The 26536-nt window shown below is 42.5% G+C and overlaps 1 protein-coding gene across 1 annotated transcript; it reads left to right on the top strand.

Moving 5' to 3' along the window:
• On the top strand, positions 1-26232 carry gucy2cb (guanylate cyclase 2Cb). The gene is made up of 27 exons (XM_061709066.1): positions 1-460; positions 1529-1644; positions 1833-1900; positions 2046-2261; positions 7098-7216; positions 7676-7778; positions 10594-10705; positions 11069-11216; positions 11654-11736; positions 11922-12030; positions 12515-12596; positions 13132-13234; positions 13365-13424; positions 13514-13585; positions 13765-13869; positions 13950-14036; positions 16710-16842; positions 16953-17090; positions 17284-17366; positions 17452-17543; positions 17666-17824; positions 19692-19884; positions 20017-20191; positions 20324-20422; positions 22547-22641; positions 22759-22835; positions 24438-26232. Exons 1-27 carry the CDS (start codon positions 259-261, stop codon positions 24649-24651), a joined length of 3243 nt encoding a protein of 1080 aa, XP_061565050.1. The 5' UTR covers positions 1-258; the 3' UTR covers positions 24652-26232.
• Positions 26233-26536: the final 304 nt, after the last annotated feature.

A 26536-nucleotide genomic window follows, 5' to 3' on the forward strand; every position in this document is an offset into this window, starting at 1 on the left:
CAAAGGACGTGTGAATCTCAGAGGCAAACAACTAAAAGCTGAGGAGCTGCACACTGGACTGGTTTGTGTAAAATCTACTTTTCAGAAGTGGATCAGACACATTTTTACTTCTGGAGCTCAAATCAAAAGAGGAAGAACCTGGTGCCTTTATACCACTGTAGATGTACTGGACTGCGTTTTCTGAGGATCAAGTCATGTAGCCACTGGAAGTCTTTCATTTCTTGAACAGTTCGACATATTGGGACTTCAGAGCTGAAAATGAGCCCGGGCGGCAGGTGGTTGTGTTTGTTCACCCTTGGGATTCTTGCTTCTCAGTGTGGAGGCACCGGGCAGTGCATTGACGGGATTACAGTCAATGTGATTCTGCTAGAAGATCAAGACTATCCCTGGAGCCTGAAGTTTGTGCATGGAGAAATACAGGAGGCTGTAGAGAAAGATACAGCCATTAATGCTGCAGAAGGTACTATTTTAAATAATTAATTGCAAAATGGCTACTGCCTGTAGGATATTTACCGTATAACCGTGTGCACATATTTACATGTGGGTAGAGCTTTCGAAATTGGTCTCCAGACCCTGACACTGCTTCACCACAAGGTTTCATCGTTGTCTTAAGTTTAGTTTAGTTTTTTTTCTCCAATTTGTCGCTTCAGATTACTGTTTTTGACCTGTTATTAAGCACTTTCAGAGGGCAAGTGAAACTACACATAAAAATAAATACGATAATCTATTCTGAGAAAATGAGATATGATATTATGCGGTCAGAGCAATACATAATTAGATAAAGGTTATTACTTACCAGAAACATTTGGAAAACGTACTTAACCTCTTAATGCCTGGTATATGACATAATACACAGAAAATCAATATTTTCTTTTGTTTAGATATTGACATTAAAATCACCCCTGATTTTGTCTTCAACAATTTTCTAATTAATATTTTTTTAGTCTATATGAATACATTGGGTCATTTAATTTATTCATTCAACATTTCTTTCTTTATTGCAAACTAAGGGTTAATGTTTTCTGTAGACTTGCCCTGAACTTTGGTTTGTGAGATAACATCAAAATAAATTTTGACTCACTTTTAAACCTGACTCCACTTTACTCCACGCTTCTGCCAGTTTTAATTCAATTTTAACACTATATTGGCAGCCAAATGAGCAGTTAGTTAGCAGAGCACCTGCTTATCTTTGCTCTTCGTATCATTCTGTGATTTCTTTAAACAATAAATGCCTCATTTATGCTTTTGAAAATGATCCAGTGACGTTACCCCGTTACTATGACAACAGCTATCGTCAGATCACCTGTAGTTACTTAGCTAATTAAATTAACACGCTTGGTTTCTCTTGTCTTGTTTCAAGTTGCTGCGTAAACGTAACATAATACAGTGCGTTTATTTGTCACTGTTTTAATCACTGGGCTCCTAAAAAAAATGACTAAATACTACTAAATACTAAATACTTTTTTTATACTAATAAAAAGCTGATAACCTGATTCCGCTTTTCTTTCTATCCTTCCTCACCATAAAGGTGTGGGGTTTAATCTCACAGTGAACTTTGAAGGGTTAAACACAACACATTACTACCGCAAAGGAGGCTGCGAGAGCAGCCCGTGTGAGGCGGTGGAGAAGCTAAACAAACTAATGGTGAGTCACTTTAACATCATACCCACCTTTAATTGGCCTCATGCAAACATTTAGTCTATCTAATGAACCGCTCTGTCATGTTATCACAGATTACCATAAAAGCATCATATGAGTCTCTCACTTTTATGACAAATAAACTCAATAAACTCAAAATAACCTGTTCTTGCTGTCACTTTTTCCCCTGTCAGCATACAGGGAGGTTGGGATGTGCTGTGCTGGGGCCAACCTGCACCTATGCAACTTTCCCAATAGTTGAGTAAGTAATGATTTTTCAAGGCCACGTCTACACCTGTGCAAATAAATTTCATATTTCCAAACAGGTTTTGACAGATGGATGCATGTTCTCCCTGTCTCTCTGTCTCACACCCTTCGTTTGTGTTTTTTCTGTTCTTGTCTGTCAGTGGAGAAAAAGGCTTTAAGCTCGGGACACCCATCCTCTCAGCGGGAAGCTTCGGTACCTCCTGCGACTACACACTCAACTTGCAGCGGCTCCTACCGCCGGCACGCAAAATCTCTGACTTTTTCATCCACTTCTGGATTGACAAAAACAAGATCAAACCCAACTGGGACACAGCCTATATTTATAAAAAAGCGGACAATACAGAGGATTGCTGGTGGTGAGTCACTTCATGGTTTCTTTAAAGAGAAACCTTTAGGCTTTATTTAGATGACACTTAATTCCAGTCCACAAAACTGACAGCATTACCCTTTAAATTGTTCTTAAAAACCAGGCTGTCAACTCCCAGTCTAATGACACTCAGTTATTATAACCTGGATAACGTGAACACCCTGAAACTTCATACTTCTCCCAAGCCCAAATTCTTTAATCCTGAATTAAAGTCACTCTATGCAACAATACCACTTCTGACAACATGGGGGCAGCTTAGCTGAAGACATGTTTCAGCCCCTTGTGAAGCACACAATAAAGTGGACCTCTCGCAGAACAAATGGATATTACAAGCAGTATCGGACAGTCTTTCATTAGCAGAGTATTGTCAATGGTTCCTTCGTCAACACAGCAGATCAAAAAGTTCCCATCTGGTCAGAAGTGATATTGTTGCATAGAGTGGCTTTAAGGGTGATTGATCACTTCAAGGTTGCTTAATGCCCTTGATTTCAACCTAAAACTCTATACAACTCTTTAGCCCCTTTCACACAGAGATTCCGCAATATTGGTGTAAAGAAGTCCTGCCAATACGCCGCCTTTGTTGGTTCACACAGAACCATACAACGCCGGCATAACGCCGCTCCCGTCTGTAAATTCACACAGCATGCCGGCGTTCCGCAATCAGAGGCGTGACGACAGCGTCAGCGTCTAGTGGCATGCCGGCATGCCGGCTGTGTCATTCACACAGACCCCGTTTCGGCTCTGTGACTACCTCCGCTGCCGGCTTATTGGTGGGGCCACTTGGCCCCCCCATTCCGCCTCCGTGACTTTCACACAGAACAGCGAGGCGGCTTAAAGGCGCAACGTTCCCGCCTCGAACTGGCTGTGTGAAAGGGGCTTTAGACTAATCTAGCAAATACACAGACAAATCACATAATCTCCTTCAAATCAAATCAAATCAAACTTTATTTTTAAAGCACCTTTCATACAAAAAAAATGTAACACAAAGTGCTTTTCATAAAACATAAACATAAAATGTATTAGTGCCCCCCCCCCCCTCCCCCTCCCCGCACACACACAGATAGACACACGCAGACACATGGTGCAGACATGGCTAGGCACAGAGGATCCAGGTGAGGAAACGGTAACAGGGAGCCGTCCACGCCAGGAGGTCTCATAGCCCGCAGCTAGAAGGGGGGGGGGGGCCCACAGAGACCATCCCGGCCCGGACGGATAGAGAAGTCCACACCACAGCGGTGAAGCCGTGGTGCAGAACTCCACCACCATCCAGGCCAGAACCATCCCCAGGACGACCCCCCTGCAGGCCAGAGTCACTCCCAGCATGGAGGCTCCCCATGAGGAAACACTGGAGATAAAAGCTACAAGAAAACAGGATAAAATACACTAATAGAGTTTAAAAAGTATAACATAACGTAAAATCCTAAAAGTATGTCTAAAAAGCAAGACATTAAAAACTAAAGGACTAAGACAGTAAAATGTATAAAATAGACCATAAATAACGACTAAAATATTTAGATAAAACATTAAGATAAAACAATGAGAATAAATTATGATAATAAAAAAGGATAAACTAACTATAAAACAGAGTAGTAAGATCCAATAAAAATAAGGGTGAGCATAAAAAATGTAAAAGAGTTAAATGAGTCAGTTAAAAGCCTGATTAAAGAGATGAGTCTTGAGCCTCTTTTTAAAAACATCAACAGTCTCTGCGGCCCTGAGGTTCTCCGGGAGGCTGTTCCACAATCGGGGACCATAAAAACTGAATGCCGCCTCCCCGTGTGTCCTAGTTCTAACTTTTGGTATGGTTAAAAGGCCAGCACCGGAGGACCTCAGGGTCCGCGAGGGTCGATAGGGTAAAAGTAGTGCAGACAAATAAGAAGGCCCAAGACCATTAAGACACTTAAAAACTAGTAAAAGAACCTTAAAATCAACCCTGAAGCGCACAGGGAGCCAATGCAGCGATTTTAAAACAGGTGTAATGTGCTCCCGCCCTCTGGTCCTCGTCAGCACGCGTGCGGCTGAGTTCTGTAGTAATTGTAGATTGTACATGTTCTTTTTGGGAAGACCAGAGAGCAGGGCGTTACAATAATCTAAACGACATGAGATAAAAGCATGCATTAGCACCTCCGTACTGGCCTGAGAGAGAAACGGGCGGACTCTGGCTATGTTCTTAAGATGGTAAAAACCGATCTTTGTTATGTTTTTAATATGTGGAATAAAAGTGAGCTCAGAGTCAAAAATCACGCCCAGATTTTTAACAGATTTTGAGGGTTTAAAATCCTGTAACTTTGGTAAAAGTTTCTCTCTCTGGCCTTCAGGACCGATGAGTAAAATCTCTGTTTTGCCCTGGTTGAGCTGTAGGAAGTTTGCTGCCATCCATGACTTGATGTCTAAAATACAGTTAAAAAGGGCATCAATTGGCCCGGTGTCATCAGGAGACACGGCGATGTACAGTTGCGTATCGTCAGCGTAACTATGGAAGCTGATGCCGTGTCTCCTGATGACGTCCCCAAGGGGCAGCATGTATAGATTAAAAAGAGTTGGACCTAAAATTGACCCTTGGGGAACCCCACACTTTATCTTATAGGTTCCTGAGGAACATGTATCCATACTTACGAAGAAACTACGATCAGTGAGGTAGGACGTGAACCATTTAAGAACAGTACCAGAGAGGCCGACCAGGTGCTTCAGTCTGTTTAATAAAATGTGATGGTCTACTGTATCGAAGGCGGCGGTTAGATCCAGCAGAACCAAGACTGTGAGTTTTTGGTTATCTAAATTGCACCTGATGTCATTTAAAATCTTTAAAAGTGCTGTCTCTGTACTGTGGTTCATCCTAAAACCGGACTGATGAGCCTCTAAAATGTGTGTTGAGTTTAAAAATTCATTCACTTGATTAAAAACAAGTTTTTCTAAAATTTTACTTAAAAACGGTAAGTTGGATACAGGCCGGTAGTTATTTAAAACATTGGGGTCCAACCCACTCTTCTTCAGAAGGGGCTTCACCACCGCCGTTTTAAAGGCGGTGGGGAAGACACCCGTCTGAAGAGAACAGTTGACCAAATATAAAAGCTGTTCCTCAAAGAATCCATAGAGTGTTTTAAAAAACGGTGTGGGAATGGGGTCTAAAAGGCAGGTTGTGGGCTTTACCTTGGAGAAAACTCTACAAAGTGTCCCCGCATCAACCAAGGCAAAACTCTCCAGTGTTTCCTCAGGTAAAAGCACTGATCCAGGTGTGTTAAGAGTTAAAATCTGTTGAGATAAAAGACTGGATCTAATGTCATCAATTTTACCCCTGAAGTGGTCTGCAAAATCCTCACAGTAATGGTCTGTTGCTGTTTTATGGGATCTGTCAGGGTTTCCATTTGTTAAAAAATCTATTGTGGAGAATAAGAATTTGGAATTGTTTTTGTTATTTAAAATTAAGTTTTTGAAATGTGAAGTTCTTGCTTTTTTAATAGTATTATTGTAGTTTTTAAGGAGTTGGCATAAAATTTCATAGTGTATGGTTAATTTTGATTTCCTCCATCTCCTTTCAGCACTCCTGCAGTTTCTTTTTAGTTTCTTTATTTCCTCAGTTCTCCATGGGGGTGTAGGTTTTCTGCTAATTCTTTTGGTTAAAATCGGAGCCACTGAGTCCAGCGTTGTTTTGAGTATTTTGTTAAAATTGTCAACGATAAAATCACAGGGTGCTGGTAAAATCTCTGCAGGAGTGTTCTGTAAAATCTGGATAAAATTTGCAGCCACTTCAGGAGTTAGGTTACGCTTCCTCACCGTTCTCACCGGGGCCTCCCGCTGGTTAAAACTGGTGATGTTAAAAAACACGCAGAAATGGTCAGACACAGCCAGGTCCACAACAGAGCACGCACCCAGGGACAGGCCGTAGGTTATGACCAGGTCCAGGGTGCGCCCTCTGCTGTGGGTCGGCTGTGTGACATGTTGCTTAAAATCTAGACAGTTTAAAAGGTTTAAAAATTCTCTAGATACTGGGTCTGAGATGTTGTCTAAGTGCAGATTAAAATCACCAGTTATTAAGATCCTGTTGTAGGAGGTGTGAATAATTGATAAAAGTTCAGAGAATTGGCTGATAAAACAGGTGGAATACTGGGGGGGTCTGTAGACTGTTATGCAAAGAATTGGGGGGTTGCTAAAAACAAAAGCATGATATTCAAACGATGAGTAGCTGTTAAAAGGAACTGCATTGGATGACATAGTGATTTTTGTTATTGATGCAGTTCCGCCCCCTCTCCTGTCCCCCCTGGTAGAAAATAGAAAGTTAAAATCTGGTGGGGAGGCCTCAGTGAGAACAACAGGTGCATCTGTGCCAAGCCATGTCTCTGTAAGGAGAATACAGTCCAATTTCCTGTCTAAAATCAAGTCATTTATAATAAAAGATTTGTTTAAAAGAGAGCGCACGTTCAGCACAGCCATCTTGATGTCTGTGCCGAACGCGCGCTCATCATGACGTTTTAATGGAACATTAAAAACATAGCTGGATCTAAAAACATTGCTGTGCTTTGTTTTTCTGTGTGAAATTATGGTTTTGATAATGTGGGTGTCCAGAGATTCTGGTGACAGGGGTGGTGGTGGTGCTGTACAGGTGTGTGTGGTGTTGGTGTATGTGGTGGGTGGGGGTGAGTGAGATGTGCTCCTATGTGTCTGTGTGTTAGCGGTGAGTCATGAGGTGGTATCTCCTTGTCAGAGATAATGAAGGAAAGAGTCTACCGTCACTGAGAACAATATACAGCATAGTGGGTTTTTTTCTTAAAAATATGACTGTGAAATATCTGAAATATAGAGAATTAAAAGTTATTTCCTTCTCTAGGTACATGAATGCACTGGAAGCAGATGGCAAGTTTGACGTAAATATTTCTAGTACGGTGCTCCGCACACCTGGAGAACTGCATGACTCTCTTGTATCGCAGAAAAATCGATCAAGTAATCGTAAGTTGTTACACGTTTAAATGTTTCCCTAAAACATCAGATGAAGCTTTTTGTTCTCAGAACTCAGGCAACTAGGACGAATTTGGTGTTAAAACTCATCCCATGTAAGTGGACAGGATTGTGTAAATGTAAATCCTCTAACAAAACAAGTCTGGAAAGTTTTTAATGGATATTCTATCTGCAGTTCACAACATGATGACTTAAAAAAAGCAGCATCATTAGAGCGTGCGTTTATGAGTATTTGCTTTTTAAAATGTGTTTAAATATTAATCTTAATCTCAATATTAATCGTCCGTTCCTAAGACAAACATGCTTTGGCTTTAGTATTAACGTTGGTTTCAAGGTTGAATTAGAAGTTTAAATGGAAATCGTGTTTTTGTTTCCTTCAAGGCCTACTAGGCTTTGAAAAATTCCTGCATTACTGGACTCTGCTGTGACATGCTTCCTCCCTGTTCACAGTGATCATCATGTGTGGCTCACCGGATGACTTATTGGAGGCGAAGAATGGCTCAAAGGCAGCAGACAGCAGTGACCTTCTCTTCATCCTCATTGATCTTTACAAGTCAGTTCCATGTTCATGTGAACTCTTCCCATCTCAGACTTACATTTGTTTTAATTTCTTGCTAACATTCTTATCTTTTATGGTACTTGTCATATCTACCTTCTCCCATCCATGCATCCACCTCCTTCCATTTATACGGGATCGGGTTGCCCCAGACTTCCCTCTCCCCAGCCATGTTGTCCAGGTTCTCCGGGGGAATCCCAAGGCATCCCAGCCCTTCCAGTGTGTCCTGGGTCTTCCCTGTGGTCTCTCCTCCCAGTGGTTGGAAGTCCTCATAGAGGGGGTGTCTGAGCCACCTCATTTGCTTACTCTCAATGCAGTGGAGCAGTAGCTCTACTCTGAGCTCCTCCTGGACGACCGAGCTTCTCAGCCCTATCTCTACGGGAGAGCACAGACACCCTGTGGAGGAAAATTATTTCGGCCACTTGAATCCGTCTGATATTAACCACCAGACGGACCCTCCTCTCCGGTGCCCCTGAATAGACCTTACCAGGGAGGCTGAGAAGTGTGATCCCTCTGTAGTTGGAGCACACCCTCCTGTCCCCCTTCTTATTTATATCTATGCAGTAATTTACAGACATAATCACAATTCCAACTAAAATGTGGTTCTCTATTTCTGTCATATGCAACTCCTTTTCCAAACTGATCATTGTAATGTTTAATTAATTAAAAAACAAAAAAAAACAAAGATAACATTTATTTTTAAAGATTTGTGGTATTTGAACATTGCAACAAAAATGTAACAGTGACATAAAAGCAAAACAAAAGAAAGAAAAATAACAGAAGTGCACAGATAGGAACAACAGGTCAGGGGCTTCATTTAAAATGGAGTGCGTAGGATCCACACTAAAAGTGCACGTAAAGCCAAAAGCCGAAAATGGCGGGCGCAAAAAAAAATCTGGATTTATAAAACTGCGTGCACGCAATGTTTGCTTTATAAATCACAGTCCAGCTGGAAGGTTGCGCAGCTGAATTTGCCTCATATCCTGCCCTCTACACGCCCACTTTTTACCATAAATGGGCAATGCAAAGTAGTATTTGCATATGAATGAGCCTGCTGAGCATGCGCAGCAGCTTCCTGCAGCCTGTTTGTGCATCAGGATGAATGAACGTGTCGAGCCACCGTGCCACTAAATTTCTCGGAGACTGAGAACGAGATGTTGTTGATGAGGTGGAGGACAGGAAAACTACATTATTTGGTGGTCACAGTAAAAGTAGAAAAAGTATATAAATAGTATAAAATAAAGCGAGTGAGTGGCAGCACGGCATTGCTGCGCTAAACGCCGTGAGTGCCACGCACTCACGGCGTTCACAAGCGCAACAGGGGGGACATGTCCCTCCGTCTTTTCAAAATCATGTTTTTGTCCCCCCCACTTTTTACAGTTTAAAAACTAGCTTTTTCTTTTTAAATCCCAACCTTTGCGTAGAAGGTGGCTTGCGCATCTTTCAGCCCTGTTTTGTGCGCAAGCAAGCTTTATAAATGAGGCCCCAGGCCATCAACTACACATACACCTATACCGACACAGAGGGATGTGAAAAACCTATACAAATGTTTATCTTCATAGACATCTACCTCCATATTCTCACAAAGATGTACACACACCTCCATTACCCTCTTCCTCACCCATCAAAATAAGATGACCACTTCCACCAGTAAGTAATACATTTATCCATATTGAGGTCCAAGGAGAAAGTTAACTGGGCAACTTTTACATTGGTGAAGGCATTAATGGCATTAATGTTATACTTTTCCTAAAACAATTTTTTTAGCTAGTTCCCATAAAACTCTCTTCACACACCATTATATTCTGTCTCACTTTATGTAACGGAACTTTTGACAATGTGAAGGCAGAAAGATTTGCTGTGTTCACTTAAAGGAGCTTGAGGCAGGATTTTTGAAAAAAATTAGTATACGTTTTAAGTTTTCTAGTAGGCCTAATAATGTCAGAAGAAGCGTTCCAAACCAAAACGAATGAGCCCTCTAGTGTATCTCTCCGTTGCCTTGAACAGGCTGTGTGCTGCAAAATGTGCTGCAATTCGGACTCCGAATTTCCCGCGCTGGGCGGCGGATGTGACGTCAAATGACGCTGCATGCACGTTCTCCCCGTTCTCCCGTGCCGGCTTTGCTGTATGCTGCAGTACCCCCGGCGGCTGTTGTGGCGAAGGGTGGCGCTAGAGAGTCTCATTTTTTAAAAGGAGCCTCATGCTCCTTTAAGAGCGAGTGAAAATAATATATTCTGCCCCACCAGAAGTGATGCAGTTTAGCACTTTTGCAAAAATGTACAGTCAGCATATTGAGCTGGTAGGAAGTCAGATATGAGAACAGCATCAAAAATCTGGTTAATTCTCAAAACAAAAGTGGGCTCTGATTGTACGTCAACATTGCATTAACCCATGAAAGCCATTAGTAAACAATTCATGGGTATCAAAAGAGATTGATGTATGATGAGAGGTTCATTTTAGAAATTGAAAGCACATTTAATTTGACAAATCTCATTCTTTTATCAGTATAATAGCAGAGGGGACAGGACTTGGAAAATGGGCTAAACTGAGCAGATTACTGTAGGATTAACACATGGTTTTAAAACCCTTTTGAAAAAAAATCTCAGATACTTCTCATGAATCCCACCAAGCAGGCAGCAAATCAGAGGCGCGCTGTTCCTGAAAGGTGACCCGAGGTCTCTCTGAGAACGATCTAAAACTGTAGCTGGACCACGGACCCATGTGCTCCCATTTGATCAGAAGTGGTAACGTTACACGGAGTGATTTTGAAACACCTGAGTGCATCTCTTCTGCCTCTGTCTTTTCCACGCAGTGACATTTACTACATTAACACATCACGAGCAGAGATGAAGAATGTGTTGGTGCTGACCATGCCCAACACCAGAAACTACATCATCAGTTCAAACCTCAAGGGCAACAAAACGGTGAGAACATGTGATTTGATAATTATTCAAATTTTCTCTCAGATTCACTAACAAAAGCACATAAATTTATTTTACTGGCGTCTTTTTATTAAACTCCCTTATTTCCTGCAGTCAAAAAAATAAAAGCTAGACTTTTAGATGTTATGCAGACTCTGCAGAGTCATCTAATGGTATGTAATTATTTGAATAGCATTGGTTATTTTATTTAATGTAACTAATGTAACTCTTATATTTATTCTAAAAATTCATCAGAAACATGTCTTCCCAGCATCTACACCCTTTTAACCTACAAATAAGGGTTTCCACACATCTAACGTGGCAAACCGATGAAGTGCTTCAGGTCATCTGACTCTTTCTCTGCAGAATCAGATGAACGATTACATGGCTGCATACCACGACTCGGTGCTGGTGATAGGTCAGGTGATGAGAGAAATCTTCAGAAAAAATCGTTCAGAGATTCAGCAGATGGAGTTTGTGAATGTGAATTACTTCAGGAACACCTCCTTCAATGGTAAGGAAACAGGAAAACCATAAGCCTAAAGGTGTCCCATTTACACATATCAAGTAAAAAACAACAACAACTTCTAAATGTGTTCATTTGTGACTGAAACCCAAATACCACCTCAAAATCCAACAGATCTGACACAAGCTGCTCTGGAAGCAACAGTCAGAGCTGACAGGAGTCAGTGAAGTGGATTTGTGTTTTTCACTGATATGCAGCAAATATTCAGTGTGAACATCCTGCAGCAGCTTGTGTGTCAATGTGATTCAGAGACGCTCTCAAAGAAAAGAATCACATTCCTGATATCAAATCTATCAGACACTGTGATTCCTTAGTTTCTTAATTTAGGATTAAAAACCTCTTGTTGCCACAGAAGAGGAAATTGTAGAAAATGAAACAGTAAATAAAGTAAGTGCTATAAGTTTGTTTTTCATGATTCTACTCAGGAAGTGCTGGATATTATAAGCTGGACTCATATGGAGACAGAGATGTGAAACTCTCAGTCATTTACACCACCATTGACAACAAGGTACTTTGTTTTTATGCATTATTGTAAATATCATTTACTAGTTAAATTATGGAGAAGCTTCAGTCATTCCGTATGAAAAATGATTGTTTTGTTGTATAACTTTGAACGCAGACTTGAACGTGAATCCGTTTGTGTTGGTTTCCCATTTTGAAAATGTGTCATTTTTCATTTCCTGTCATTTTCAGTACAGGCTTTTATTCACTTTTGATACCGAGTACAACGAGACTGAAGTTGTGGAGGAGGATCCTTCTTTCATCTGGGGAAAAAGGCTGCCGAGCTCTAAACCAGACAAAGGTATGGCTAAAACATACTGCAACTGTCACGTAAGATCTATTGACTAACTACGTACCTGCACACAATCAGCTACAGTGCTGAGGGTTAGTATTAAATTACCACCAATAAGAGACACTAAATGTCATCTTGCTTTTATCACTTTATGGTTGTGGGAAATGTCCCACTTTTAGTTTATGACAAGTATCCATATTACATAAGTGTCATGCAATAATTAAGATGACTCACTGGTGCCCTCATCATTAAATGTTACGCGTGATACTTTAGTGACAATGACATCTGGGTACAAACAATACGTTGCTGACAAAAATGCTCATTTACAACCTATTTGACCTTGTATAGCAGACTGGTCATCATCAATACCTCAGAGTTGAGCTCTCTAAAATGCACGTTTTCATCTGTAATCAATTTCTCTGGAGGAGTCAGTGTCTGTGTCTGTTGTCTCTGAGCTGGTGTCTTGTTTCTTTTTTTGTCACCACAACTAAAGCCCCTGACTTTGATGACATCATTGTCGCCGTGTTGGCCGTCACCGTGGCGGTTGTGGCCACCATTGCCTTTATTTTTTACAGGTAAGAATGTAACAACTTGAAAATCTTTCAGTGAAGAGGGCTGAGATTACAAGAAACATGCAAGCTAAAAGTTATTTTGCTTTGAATGGTAGATCCTTGGCAGTGGTACACCCTCAGTTTGCTGTTGACACACACACACACATAGCTTTCTATTGTCATGGATACTCTTCACTGCAACAAGTTGCCACTTCTACGTCATTTTTGAAACAGTGTTCGATAAATAAATTAAATACCTTAAATACCAAAATTATGTGTAAATGTAACTGTAATAAGACTATAATTATAAATATTAGACTCACCTGCAATTAAACTACTTTTCTCCACATATAACATGTTTTTGTTCTTGCTCTTTTTTTAGTCCGAATGGTATTAACCTCCTAGCGTACACGTATGTGGGTATCACACATTTTGTCTATATAATAATTTCTAATTTATTCACCGGGGCCCAAAGCCACAAGGAAAAAAAGGTTGAACCAGGTTTTTTAATTTTTATTGATTGATTTAAAAAAAAAATTATTTTTTTTTTACTCCGTAGACAGAACAGGAAAGATCGGCAGCTGAGGAAGCGTTGGTCCCACATTAACTCTGATCTCATCACTTTACTGGAGGATAATGAACACAATGTCATCTCCCTCAAGGTACAAGTGCTGGAAAAACATCCCAGTCTGTTTAATTCAGAGCACACTGTGCATTTTGGTGCATTTCCCCCTTATACTCATGAATATATTAAATAAACTCTGCTACAGTCACATTCTCCTGCTCTATCAGATTGAAGACGAGAGGAAGAAGGGGAAATTCAAGATCCGCCGCGGGCTCTATGATAAGAAGGTATCATATCATCCTGCAGTAGTGATATGTAGAAGCTTTTTGTCCGAGTGCAGCGTACAGAAGTCATTTCAAAGCTGCCATATTTACAGATTGTGATCCTGAAGGACCTGAAGAAGTCAGACGGGAACTTCAACAAAGCTCAGAAGATAGAGCTCAATGCAGTAAGACGCACACACGGCTGGCGGTTTATGTCTGACCGTGTTGCTCGTTTATTGTTTTCATGTCCAGACACACTTTGAGCTCTTTTTAGATTAAAAAAAATATATATTTTTATTGCCTCTTTGTTAATATTTGTCCAGGCTTACCAATGTGCTGTGTAATGGTGCCTTTTTCCCTGCAGCTTCTGCGCATCGACTATTACAGCCTCTCAAAGTTTTATGGCACAGTGAAGTTTGATCAGGGCGTGTTTGGAGTGTTTGAGTATGGAGAGCGGGGGTCACTCAGGGTACGTATAGCATGGACACGCTCGGTTAAATCTGCCTTGAAGTCTCAACCGAAATACGCCCTGTCTGCCTGTTTTCCTAGTATGTGCTGAACAACAAGGTGTCGTACCCAGAGGAGACCTTCATGGACTGGGAGTTCAAGATATCTGTCATGTACGACGTTGCCAAGGTGAACACTGGCTCTGCTGATTAACAAATACATTTACAACTTGGAGTAAATATCGTTTAAATGTAGTTCATTGTGCCATAAGAAGCAGGAGAATGCTTTATTCGCTGCCATGGAGGTGAATCACATAAAGGAGCTGTACGCAAGACGTCACTCATGTTTTAACTCTTCTCTGTACTTTTGGTAATTTCAACTACAGCAACATTGCAACTATTATTACTAGCTCCAAACTGAAAGAAAAAAAAATACGATTACCTCACATTAAAGATTTTAAATCCACTCTTTGTAGCAGTACCACGTCTGACCACATGGAGGCAGCATTTTATAAGAAGGTTCACACATCAGCCTGTGGTTTAAAGGGGGCCTATTATGGCATTTAATGTATATTTTAAACAGGCCTTGAATGTCTTAAAAACAAGCTTTTGATTGTTTTTTTTACATAAATCAGAAATTCAGCCTCTGGGCCATGTCTTTATTTTTACCGCTTCTAACCTCCTTCTCCATGAGGGATTCTGAGAGGCGGGGAGGCTATGATAATGAGGCTCTGTGCTGATTGGCTGCCAGAATGACGTGTAGCAGGGCCCGGCCAGAGCAGCCGGCTCCGTACACAAAGCGTGTCCCAATGCGAGGGAGCTTCGGCGACAAAATCAATTCCATTGCTTTATTTTCTATTGGACTGTCCTAACTGGCCGCGAGTTTAACGGTTTCAGTGTGGACAGAGAGCGTCCGATGTCACGCAGCTCGACGTGATAGTGGGACGCTCGCACGCGTTAAATCGACGCGTACCCTACGCCGTAGGCTCTGCGTTGGTGTAACGCGGAAGCATAAATCAGCCTTTAGTTACCTGAAGAGGGATCCGGGTCACCTCATCTTCACACTAATTCACACAGGAAGTTTTAATTGAATTCTAAACAGGTACACCACAGTTATTTACTCCGATTCCTCATCATTTCATTTCTTATGTTACAAGACAAATGAATCATGTTAACTGTAAAGAAATCACAACACTGAATGTTCACAAATGACAACTTTATTGTTAAAAAAAATAAAATAACATAAGTTGTATATAAATAACATGTATGCACTATTGCTGGCTCAAGGAAAGGGAATTTCTTCTGAAGGTGTCTGAACAGCTTCAGGGGCTTGGAAGATCTGAAACCAGACAGAAAAAAATTTATTACTAATAGAGCTCCGGTGTTACCTAACGAGTGAGTGGCTCCGTTAGGGAACACTGGAGCCGCTCACCGGTCCGGTCCGGGGCTCCGGTGCTCCCGAGCTAAGCTAAATACTTAGCCCATGCAAAGATCATACTTGTAGACAAATATAAATAACATAAAAAATTAACGTCACTTACCGCTGACTCGTGTGCAGTTGCCGGGTCCGTACTGTTGGTACTGATCCTTTTATGAGGGTAAGTGTCGATGCAAAACCTAATTTTTACTGTCCCTCGCTGTGGAAACAGCCACACGATACACCGCTTCTGAACAATGGAGGAAGCTGCAGCTGAGCCGGCGGAGTTAGTTGTGGGCGTGGTTTCAGCAGCGGAGCCGACCTATGGAAATCTGCTCCTGTCGTGAGTCACGACGGGAGCTGATTCTGAACGGCTCGTAAAAGTCACATGACACTGGAAGGATCCTCCGGGTGGGCTTTACAGACCCTGCAGAATTTGGTTGCTTTCCTCCTTCTCTGTGTTGGCAGGGTGAGGGGAGACCACTTTATATATGTTAAAGCAAGAAAAAACGTGTTTTTCATAATAGGTCCCCTTTAAGTCGAGTGCAACAGTGGGTTTATGGGACGTGCTGAACCGTCCCTACTCATTACCACAGTGGGTAGCTTACTTCTCAACGTCGATCTTGATGCCCCCATCTGGTCAGGACTAGTTTTGCTACATAGGGTGTCTTTAATAACACAGAACAGGAGGTGTAGTATCTCCATCCAAAACGAGCTGGACCTGGAGAGTTCTTCCTTCTTATCAGTATTATTCTTTGTAATTTGCACTCATGAAAGGGGCTATAAAGCAAAAGCATTATCAGTGAGGCGTGATACAAAACCATAAACCCCCAGAAGCATAGAACCATGATTAAAATATAATGTGATGGATATCTAACTTAATACATAACTTATTAATGACTCTGCTGGTTTTTGTGTTTTATGGGTAACATTAAAGCTCTCTTACTAACTGTGAAATAAAGTAACAGTTAATGACTAATTTAACACATTTAAAAAAAAAACAACTACCCAAAACTCCCCCCAAAAGAAAGCATATTGCATTGTTCTGCCAAACCTCCATGTATTTCTAAATGTGACTTCTATTACATGGGGTTTGTTTTACTGTAAGTTTCACACCAGCAAAAAACAACCTCAACACTGCAAAAACAGCCCCTCCAAACATAAGCCTTATATTCCTAAATCTTGTCAAATTGTCTTATATTGAGCAAAAATAAATAACCCTACAGAGTAGTCTAGCCAAAAAGTAAAACTATTTGCAGTGAACTATGGTCTGCTTTTGAAGTTAAAATGCTGTTGCAGTTCCACCTGGCCGCCAGCAGGTGTCAGTGAATGCTGCACAAAACTCACGACTGAAATAAGTCAAAGTCCTCGTTTCCTTCGTCTTTGGAGGATTTGTCGGCTCTTGTCTGACTCTGGTTTGATTGTAGAGGTGACTCCTCTGTGCAGGGCATGTCCTACCTCCACGCCAGCGACATCCAAGTTCACGGACGCCTCAAATCCACCAACTGCGTGGTGGATAATCGCATGGTCGTGAAGATCACAGACTTTGGTTGTAATGCTTTTCTCAGCCGTGGGCAAGGTAAAACCAAGGCCACAAGCAAACGACTATTAGACCCCCACCTTTAACTGTCTTCGCTGACTTATAGCCCCCCCCCCCAAATAAAAAGTCTCTACACTTTGACCTTTCAGACTTGTGGACTGCTCCCGAGCACCTGAGGAAAGAGGGCACCTCTCAGAAAGGAGACGTCTACAGCTTTGCCATCATCTGTCAGGAGATTGTTCTCAGAAAAAACACCTTCTACACCGAGACTTTCTTCAACCGAGCAGGTGTGGAAACACTCGGCTGTTGTCCACACACTGAAATCATTACACTCACATGACAATCAGCTTAACTTTTGGCTGTTTTACTTCAGAGACTCCTGGCCTTTTGATGCAGATCCATTGTTTTAATTTGAGACGCACATACTCTGATCTTCCAGTTATTTTCTGGTTACTGGATGTGTGCGTGTTGTCTCAACAGAAAAGCTGTCCAGGGTGATCACATCCTTCTATTCATTCAGACCTGATCTCAACTCTGAGACGGCTTCAGAGAAAGAATCAGAGGTGTTTTGACATTTTCGTGTGATTTTTACCTAGATTGTCTGTCGTGTCTGAGACATCTCTGAAGCTCGCTGTCTTCTCCTTTCAGGTGTACAATTTGATAAAAAGCTGTTGGGATGAGGACCCGGAAAAAAGACCCGACTTTAAGAAGGTAGAAAACTTTCTGGGGAAAATTATCAGGTAAATGTTCAGTTTTATATCCCTGTTGCTGTTGCGATCAAAGCATTGACAAACAGATCACACAGTCCTAGATGTTATCGATCAGAACACGCTTCCTTTTTTCTCCTAACTTGCTTTTCCAGTAAAATCCACAACCAGGATAATGAAAGCTACATGGACAACATGATCAGAAGGCTGCAGATGTATTCCAGAAACCTGGAGCACCTGGTGGAGGAGAGGACGGCCCTCTACAAGGCAGAGAGAGATCGGGCCGACCGCCTCAACTGCATGCTGCTTCCTCGGTCTGTTTCTGTATAAAGTTAGGCTTTTTCTTCTTTTTTTTTAAACACTGTAAGAACACAGATATCAAAACTATCCATGTGCTCCAGAGGATAAAAGCCCAACATGAAGTAGCTTTACTAAACTTCTTCAGGTCAAAACCCTAAAGAGTGATAGTTGGCTACATGGACGAGTGATTTCAACTACTGTATATGGATGAAAAACTGAACATTTACCCTCCTTTTTGCAACTATAGCAGCTTTCATTCCTCTTCAAAGGCTGTTTGAGTCTTTCTGTGGGATTTTGTGCTCATTTATGAGTATCTATGAGGTCAGGCACTGACGTTGGAAGAGAAGGTCTGGCTCGCTTGCTTGGTTCTGGTTCATCCTGAAAATACTTGAAGGGGTTGAGATCAGGGCTCTGTGCAGGCCACTGATGAGCTCCTGCATTGATCTCATCAAACCACGTCTTTGTAGTTCTTGCTTTGTGCAGCAGAGTATCTGCCTTCACTGGAGGTAAGGGGTTTTAGTCCAAATCCTGAAAAACAGGCCCGTACCATCATGCTACTCCACTGAACTTCACAGTTGGAGCAGTGTAGTTGGGCGGTAAAAGTTCTTCCAGCATCCATCAAATCCAGACACCCACCTTACCACCTAACCGAAAAGCATAAACAGGACGGTTTCCACTGCTCCACAGTTCAGTGCTGGTCTGCTTTACTCATCTCCACCCGACGCTTGCGGTTGGACCTGATGATCTGAGGTTGGCATGCAGCTGCTTGGTCATGGAAACCCGCCTCATGAAGCTCCTGTCGCAGTATCACAAGTGAAGTCGGCGAACTCTTCAGAACGACCCATTTTCTATCATAGATTGCAGCATGCCTGAAACTCCTGAATTCAACAATTAACATGTGGCCAAATACTTTTACACTCATAGGGCCTGATTTACTAAAGGTTTGCGTGCGTAAAAACCTGTGCAAACTTGACAGCACCCGCAAACCAATGTGCGAGCTGATCTACTAACAGCGTGCAAAGACGACTGCGTCTCTGAAATCCGCAGAATAGCGCACGCTATTCAGTTAGTACTTTTGCCCTGATGAATAATCAATATGGGGCGTAACTGCCAGAGAGCGCTAAATACTGGGAGGGGAAAATGCAAATAGGTTAATTTACCACACGCAATGAGATTTACCAAGCCTGAAAGTAGTTCCGTTTTTTGTGTTATACTAAAAAACTAATAACAACATAACCAGTCACTTTTTCATGTTTTGGTTTTTGATTGGCAATTGAAAATGGAAAGAACGAATGATACACGGATTCATCCAGACTCTCCATGCAAAGTTTGTGCTCGCAAACCGTAAGACGCGCAACACCTCATTTAAATACTGCAGTTTGCACCTGTTATCAATGCGCACGCAATCTTAGTTGATCACCCGCAAACCACGCAACAACAGCACACGCAAAGTTTTTCAGTGCACACGCAATTTAGTACTCTTTATTTAGGATCTTAGTAAATCGGGCCCATAGTGTGGTCAGTTCATTTGTCCTGTTTAACATATAGAAGTTAACGTTTCTAAAGTAATCAGAGTGAACAGAAAGCTCATGTGCTCAGGTGTCTGCTCAGCACACCTGCATTTTCTGCAGATAGTACAGGGACAGAGACTGGGTGCTTCTCGATGTAGGGCAGGAACTAATGGTCTCAATAACAACAGAAATTGAATAAAAGGTCAAAATAGTTAAAGAAAGAAAATATAATCTAGAAATACTGAATGAACGGTTGAGAGGGTTACATATATTCAAATGTCAGTAGGACAAATGGTTTAAATAAAAATTTTTGGAAGCCGCTGTTTGTTTATTTTTATTCGGCCAACGTTGTCTATCTCTCCATGTGAAGCCCAGTGGTGAAAAGCCTGAAGGAGACCGGTGTGGTGGAGCCGGAGCTCTACGATGAAGTGACGATATACTTCAGCGACATCGTGGGGTTCACCACGCTGTGCCAGTACAGCACGCCGATGGAAGTGGTGGATATGCTTAACGACATCTACAAGGGTTTCGACTGCATCGTTGACCACCATGATGTGTACAAGGTGAGTGTGCTCCCAGCAGAGGCGGACAGTACACCATCGTGTTGGGCAACAAGTGGAGCATAAACCTTGTGATGCAGGAGTTGGGGTCACAGAACAGTCCAAACACACTGTCATCCATTCATTTATCTTCAGGTGGAGACGATCGGCGATGCCTACATGGTTGCCTCCGGCCTGCCAAAGAGAAATGGGAACAGGCATGCAGTGGACATCTGCCGCATGGCGTTGGACATCTTGGCGTTCATGGGCACCTTCCAGCTCCGGCATCTACCCGGTATCCCTGTGTGGATCCGCATTGGCGTGCACTCAGGTAGACTAGACATTCCTCCATGACCATCTGTATTTCTAAATTCAGCCCCCTTTATGTGAAACTGCACCCACTCCCGTTATTCTTTGCCTATAAGCATCTGCATGTAGTAATGGGGGATATTTGTGTGTCCAGGCCCCTGTGCAGCCGGTGTTGTGGGGATGAAGATGCCCAGATATTGTTTGTTTGGTGACACGGTCAACACAGCATCTCGTATGGAGTCGACAGGACACCGTGAGTGAAGATGTTCTCTCCGCTGCTCTGCTAGGAGTAGTGTTGAGTGGATGCATGCCGCATTGTCCTGGATAAAAGTTGACCAAAGGCTGGCGTGTAGCCTGGTAACATTTTTGTTCAACATCTGGATAATTGGTAAAACTATCAATTTGTTATCACATCTAAAACCCATCAATACTCAACATGGCTATGCAACCAGGGGCCTCATCTATAAAGCTTGCTTGCGCAGAAAAAGCGCCTGAAAGTTGCGGAAGCCACCTTCTACGCAAAGTCTCGGATCTAAAAAGAAAAAACTAACCGAAAAACCTGCGTATCTTTACGGCAACCCTGACCCTCCCGTAAGAATTTACTTAAGACACGAGGAACTGGCGACGCAGGCTGTGAGGTGGTGAAATGAAGCCAGATTCATGTCATACTCTTAATAATGTCATCACATATCTCAACATATATCAGTTATCACTTATAATAAAATAGTGCTGATAACGGAGCAGGCGGCGGGGTTGGGGGGGGGGGGGGGGTTGTGGTGGCTGCCGCTCCGAGCCCACTACTCCACGCCGAAGAGGAAAAAAGAAAGTGTTCTGATTAAAATAAGGAAAGTTGGACTATATAACAATTGCGTTCATAAGGACAAAGTTTTATAAAAAATACAAATTAAAGAAATAGTACCTTCTCCCCGTGTGTGTCTGCCTGTCATGCACGGGTACGTGCGCTCATGTTGTTACAGCCGGAATTATGGTTCTGCGTCACACCAACGCAGAGCCTACGCCGTAAGGTCCGGCGTATGGTGCGCGTCGCCGCGTACCCTACGCCGTAGGCTCTGCGTTGGTGTAACGCGGTACCATAAATCAGCCTAGAGCAGCTCTGAGGGGAGACGGGAGGGGGAGCGGGAGCGGGGGCCGCCGGGCCGCCGTCCCGAGTGTCTTGATGATTTGCTGATCCTACCGTTAGTTTTTAAACTGTAAAAAGTGGGGGGGACAAAAACATGATTTTGAAAAGACGGGGGGACATGTCCCCCCTGTTGCGCCGGGGAACTCACGGCGTTTAGCGCAGCAACGGCGTGCTGCCACTCACTCGCTTTATTTTATTGTATAGCCTACTATTTATATACTTATTCTAACTTTTACTGTGACCACCAAATAATGTGGTTTTCCTGTCCTCCACATCATATCTAGGTCTCCGTGAAAGTCAGTGTCACGGTGGCTGCTACTTCTCATTCATTCTGACGCCAAACCATGGATCTGCGCCAAACAGGCTGCAGAAAGCCACTGCGCATGCTCAGCAGGCTCATCCATATGCATTTATGGGCGTGTACAGGGCGGGGATTCAGCTACGCAGCCTTCCAGCTGGACTGTGATTCATAAAGGAACGTTGCGTGCAAATCTGCGTGCACATGGTTTTATTGATCCGGATTTTTTTTTGCGCCCGGCATTTTCGGCTTTTGAGCGTACGTGCACTTTTAGTATGAATCCTACGCACTCCATTTTAAATGAGGCCCCAGATCTGCTTCACTTTACTCTTCCTCTACCAAGAACCAAGGCACTAAAGAGGCTACAATGTATAGAGCAGTAACATATTGGAATACGCTTCCACCACATTTAACCATGATAAACAATAAAGCTAGATTCAAAAATAAATTAAGAAAAGCAGTACTTAGCAAGGAAGTCAGTTTTAGTTAGTTGGTTTATTCTGAAATTGTGAGTGTGTAAAATGGAATATTTTTTGTCGTTTGGTTCCAGCTGGTTTCAACAATTTAAGGGTTGAATTCCATTACATCTCAGATCATTTTTGTTTAGATGTAGGTTATGTTTTAATTCTAAGGATTTTATTTTATTGTTTTATGTGTGCAATGTTGGACCCCAGGAAGAATAGTCTTCACTGCAGTGAGGACTAATGGGGATCCGTAATAAATAAATAAAAAATAAATAAAATAAATAAGATGTAGAGGGAAGCGTTCCTAGAGGCACTCATGAGAAAACTGATTTGCACTGACATTTCCTGTAGCGAGTTCCTCTGTAATAATTACTTCGCATTGACGTCTTGCTGCAAATTGCTTTAGAGAAAATTATAAAGGCTACCAGTAAACCTGATTACACGGTCGGCCTCTGCTGCATTTATATCCTCCAGCGCTGCGGATCCACGTCAGCGGGCCCACAATAAATATCCTGCAGAGGACTGAGTGCAAGTTTGAGTACGAGATCAGAGGAGAGACGTATCTAAAGGTATAGAATATTGTTAAATTTGCTGAATTCACAACACGCTGGAGCTGATTTAAAAAGCAGCATTTGAGTCTGCAGGATCACAGCCGTGAATTTGTATGCAAATGTCTGTTTCCGCAGGGTAAAGGGACAGAGACAACCTACTGGTTGACAGGAGAAACCGGGAAAGACTATGACCTCCCTACTCCACCAACAACGTAAGCACAGAGACGACACTCAAAGTACAGAGCCAAAATTACAAATGAGTTCAGTGGAAACAGTGATTTAATCAGCACAACTGCAGCAACGTGGCTATCAAAGGACCCTTGAACACGACTTGAGCAGCGTCTGCTTCAGAAACACGAGGAGGATATGGAAAAGGATATATATTTTTTTTTTACCTTGTCTGCACATATATTAATGGTACATATATTAATGGTTAATACCATTAACGTGAAAAAAACACATGGAAGCACACAACGAGCACTGGAAATCTGCAAGAGAAAAAACAAACAGACACGGGAACAGGCAGAGACACGAGCAGCAACTATCCCAGGTCCCCGGGACCCAATCACAGCTAGGCTACCGCGACTATCTGACCCCCAAAACCGCGGAGCGAGCATGCAGGTGAACGAGCAGGTGTGTGTGTGTGTGTGTGTGTGTGTAATAATCCTATCAAAGCTCCACCTGAAGAGGGGGGGGGGGGGGGGGCAACCTCGCCACCCACGAGACCAGAGGCTGACAAGGGAGAACCCGGAACCCAGGCCACCAGCAACCCCACAGAGGGGAGAAGAGGGCGGGAGGAAACCCACCGCCAGCGAGGCCCAACCGCGCCCCGCCCCCCCCCCCCCCCCCAGTGGCAGCCGAGGGGACCCGCGGACCGCTACCCAGGCGAACCCCGGCCACCCGGTCCGGGCCGGACACGTGGCCAGGAGGCCCTCACCCTCCAGGCCAACGACCCCCACCCGGCGAGGGGCCAGCCTGCCCGGAGAGACAGAGCCGCCCCGGCCACCGATGCGGACAGGTGCACCCACCCCACGAAAGAGGACCAAAGGAGCGCCCTCTCCCGCCCCTGGTGTTGAGTGAATGTGACTAATGCAATAAAAACAGGGAGGGGGAGGTCAGGGTATCATATTTGACAATGACCTCCCCCTCCAAGACGCCAAGTATCCTTGTTAAGTGTATCTCTATTAAATATATGGAAAAGGATACTTGATGACGCATGCAAATGACCTGCTTAAAATTAAACATAAAGTATAAAACCTTTGTTTCTATTGATTCACTGCTGCCGATATTCTTAAAAAGACGGCACTTTGCAAAATAACATCAAACGATACCTGATGAATGCTGTAGACACATTCTTTGATCAGATGAGACCAAGATGTGGATAAATTGAGCTCAAACAGGTTTCCAGCATGTTTGATATGAGCTCAGCGATCGCACACTTCTGACAGTGCAAACAACGCCATGAACGCCACTGGATTTACCACACTGCTTCCTCACAAGCTGACTCTTAGTCTCCAGAAGCTTCTCAAATGAAGAATACTCCGATATGAGTTTCTAAAGAAGACGACCTAACCTAACCTCATGAGTTAAACAGAATAGCTCTGTTTGGTTCAAAAACAAAAGGATGCCTCATCAAAGAATAGAAAAAAATATATTTCAGTCTATGTTGGTAAAGTTTACATTTGTACAGGGAGTATTTGACATTTCCACGTGGCTCCTTTTATAATTTGCTTCTCACGTTACTTGATGTCACATTTGAAAAGTTGTGCAAACCTGCTTCTCGGGGAATAAACTGTTTTTTTCTCCCGATGTAGAGAGAACTTCCAGCGCCTGCAGCAGGACCTGGCACACACGATCCTGGAGTGTCTGGAGCACCGCTCGCGCTCGTCTATTCGTAGGAGGAAACCCCATAAGAGTGAGGACAAGGGGGTTGACGAAGACCAGGAATCGGGGGTGGAGTCTGAGGGCAGCCATCCTGAATACCTTCACCTGGCAACGGTGGACAACACGCTCAGCACCTTCCTGTAGGGCAAACTGCTGTAGAGGACTGCGTTGCTACAGGGCTTCAGAATGGATAAACAAAGAGCAGACATACACTCTTTTTAATTGTTCAACATCTAAAACATTCAAGAAGAAAATATTACGCGGATTTAATTTCTTGTAACAATTTCCTTGCCTTTTTCTTGTTGCTGCAGCTCCTCGTTAAAAGTCCTGGTTTAAAAATCGTGGAGAGGGCAGCCAAGCAGGGACAAAACCTATTTATTTTCTTGGAAACTGAGGCCCTTAGAGGTTTGAACTGAAGCCCGTGTTAGGAGTCAAACACCCTCCCAACCATATTCAAACGAAGTTAAACCTTTTCAGAAAAGCGTTCTGGAAATTATCCGCCCAGGAAAGTAACAGGTGACGGTTGTCAGGATTGGCTATAAAGGGAGCGTCTTTCCTTTATTAGATTGTTCACCACTTTATGCAGAACTCCAAAGGATCTGTGATTAGATCAGTCATTGTTGATGCAAACATGCAAAGAAATACCCCCCCTCCCAACTGGAGGTAAATGAACTGTTGCTGTGTTCTTTCTAACATAAAAGTTATTAGATAAGATTATAGTGTTGCTTTGTAATGATTTGCTACCTGAATCATGTGGTCGTTCAAGCACACAATTATGTTGTTACCTAGCAACAATCACCAGCGTTGTACAGAAAAACTTTCAGACACTTGGATGAAAACAATGTGCATTTCTTGGATGAACGATCCCACCAAGAGGCCAGAGATCACACATCCCCACATCTGTAATTAAGTCTCTGACGCTGTCCTTTCAATGAAACATCACATCTTTTAACATGAGAACTGATTCCTTTTTTTTTAAACCATAAACGTATATACGTCATGTCTTATGGGTCCCACAGATTTTCCATTTTCAAACAACAAAAATCTCCTTTTACCATCCTCTCAAGAAAGGACACAAAAACAAAAACTGGGATTTAATTTTTTTTTAATTATTATTTGACGAGCAAAATATAAACGTGACACAACAACTGGCTGAAACCCCTTGTTTTTTTTTATTAGTTACCACTAGCAGTTCTCCAGCATTTTTTTTCACCCACAAAGGGTGGTGGTGATCATCCCCAGGAGAGGGATGCTATGGAGAACTGTTTCTCATCCATTGAAACTTGTCCTACATAATTAAAGGAACTACATGCAGCAACGCCACTTCTGGCATAAAACACAACAAACTGCAGCTCCAGTGGGGCGAAGCGGTATTGAGACATACCCAATCCTCCCCTCATTGGCACAGCGTTGTCAGCAGCTCTTTTGTAAACTCCAATCTATGCGCCCCCCTGTGGGCAGAAGGTGTCTTTCTACATAGAGTGCCTTTAAGAGAATCTGCAAGTAAATATCCTTTATTCATAAATAAAGTGTCATTAAGTTAAGCGAGATGCAACAGTGGTTATAATGCTTGTTTTTTTTTGGTGTCGCTAGCATATAAATTTGTTTATATTTTCTGAATTCAATGTTGCTGGTCATTGAAGCCACTGAAATGTTCTTCCTTTGTCTTTGAGTCTGAAAAATAAACATTAAATTAAAAGTTTTAAGACTTTTACATAAACATTTTCCTGGCTTGGGGTTTTGTACATGTATACGTTTTATAGAGATGTTGAATTATAACTTTTAGTCTAACAACCGCTTTGTTTAGAAGTGTTTTGTTGCCATTTTGAACCGTCAATATATCCACATAAGTGGAAGAAGGTGAGTTCAAACTTTAGTTAAAAGGAAGAAGACATGTAGCGCAAGTCAACCTCAATGTTAACTTTGGCTCATATCTCTTTATATTTTTCCATCAGTTATAACGTCAACAGGTTATATCCAGCTCTCTTCATCTGGTGCACATGTAGATGTGACATCACTGCTTCCAACG

This window comes from Cololabis saira, chromosome 19 (genome assembly GCF_033807715.1).
Source record: "Cololabis saira isolate AMF1-May2022 chromosome 19, fColSai1.1, whole genome shotgun sequence".
Taxonomy (NCBI): Eukaryota; Metazoa; Chordata; class Actinopteri; order Beloniformes; family Belonidae; genus Cololabis; species Cololabis saira.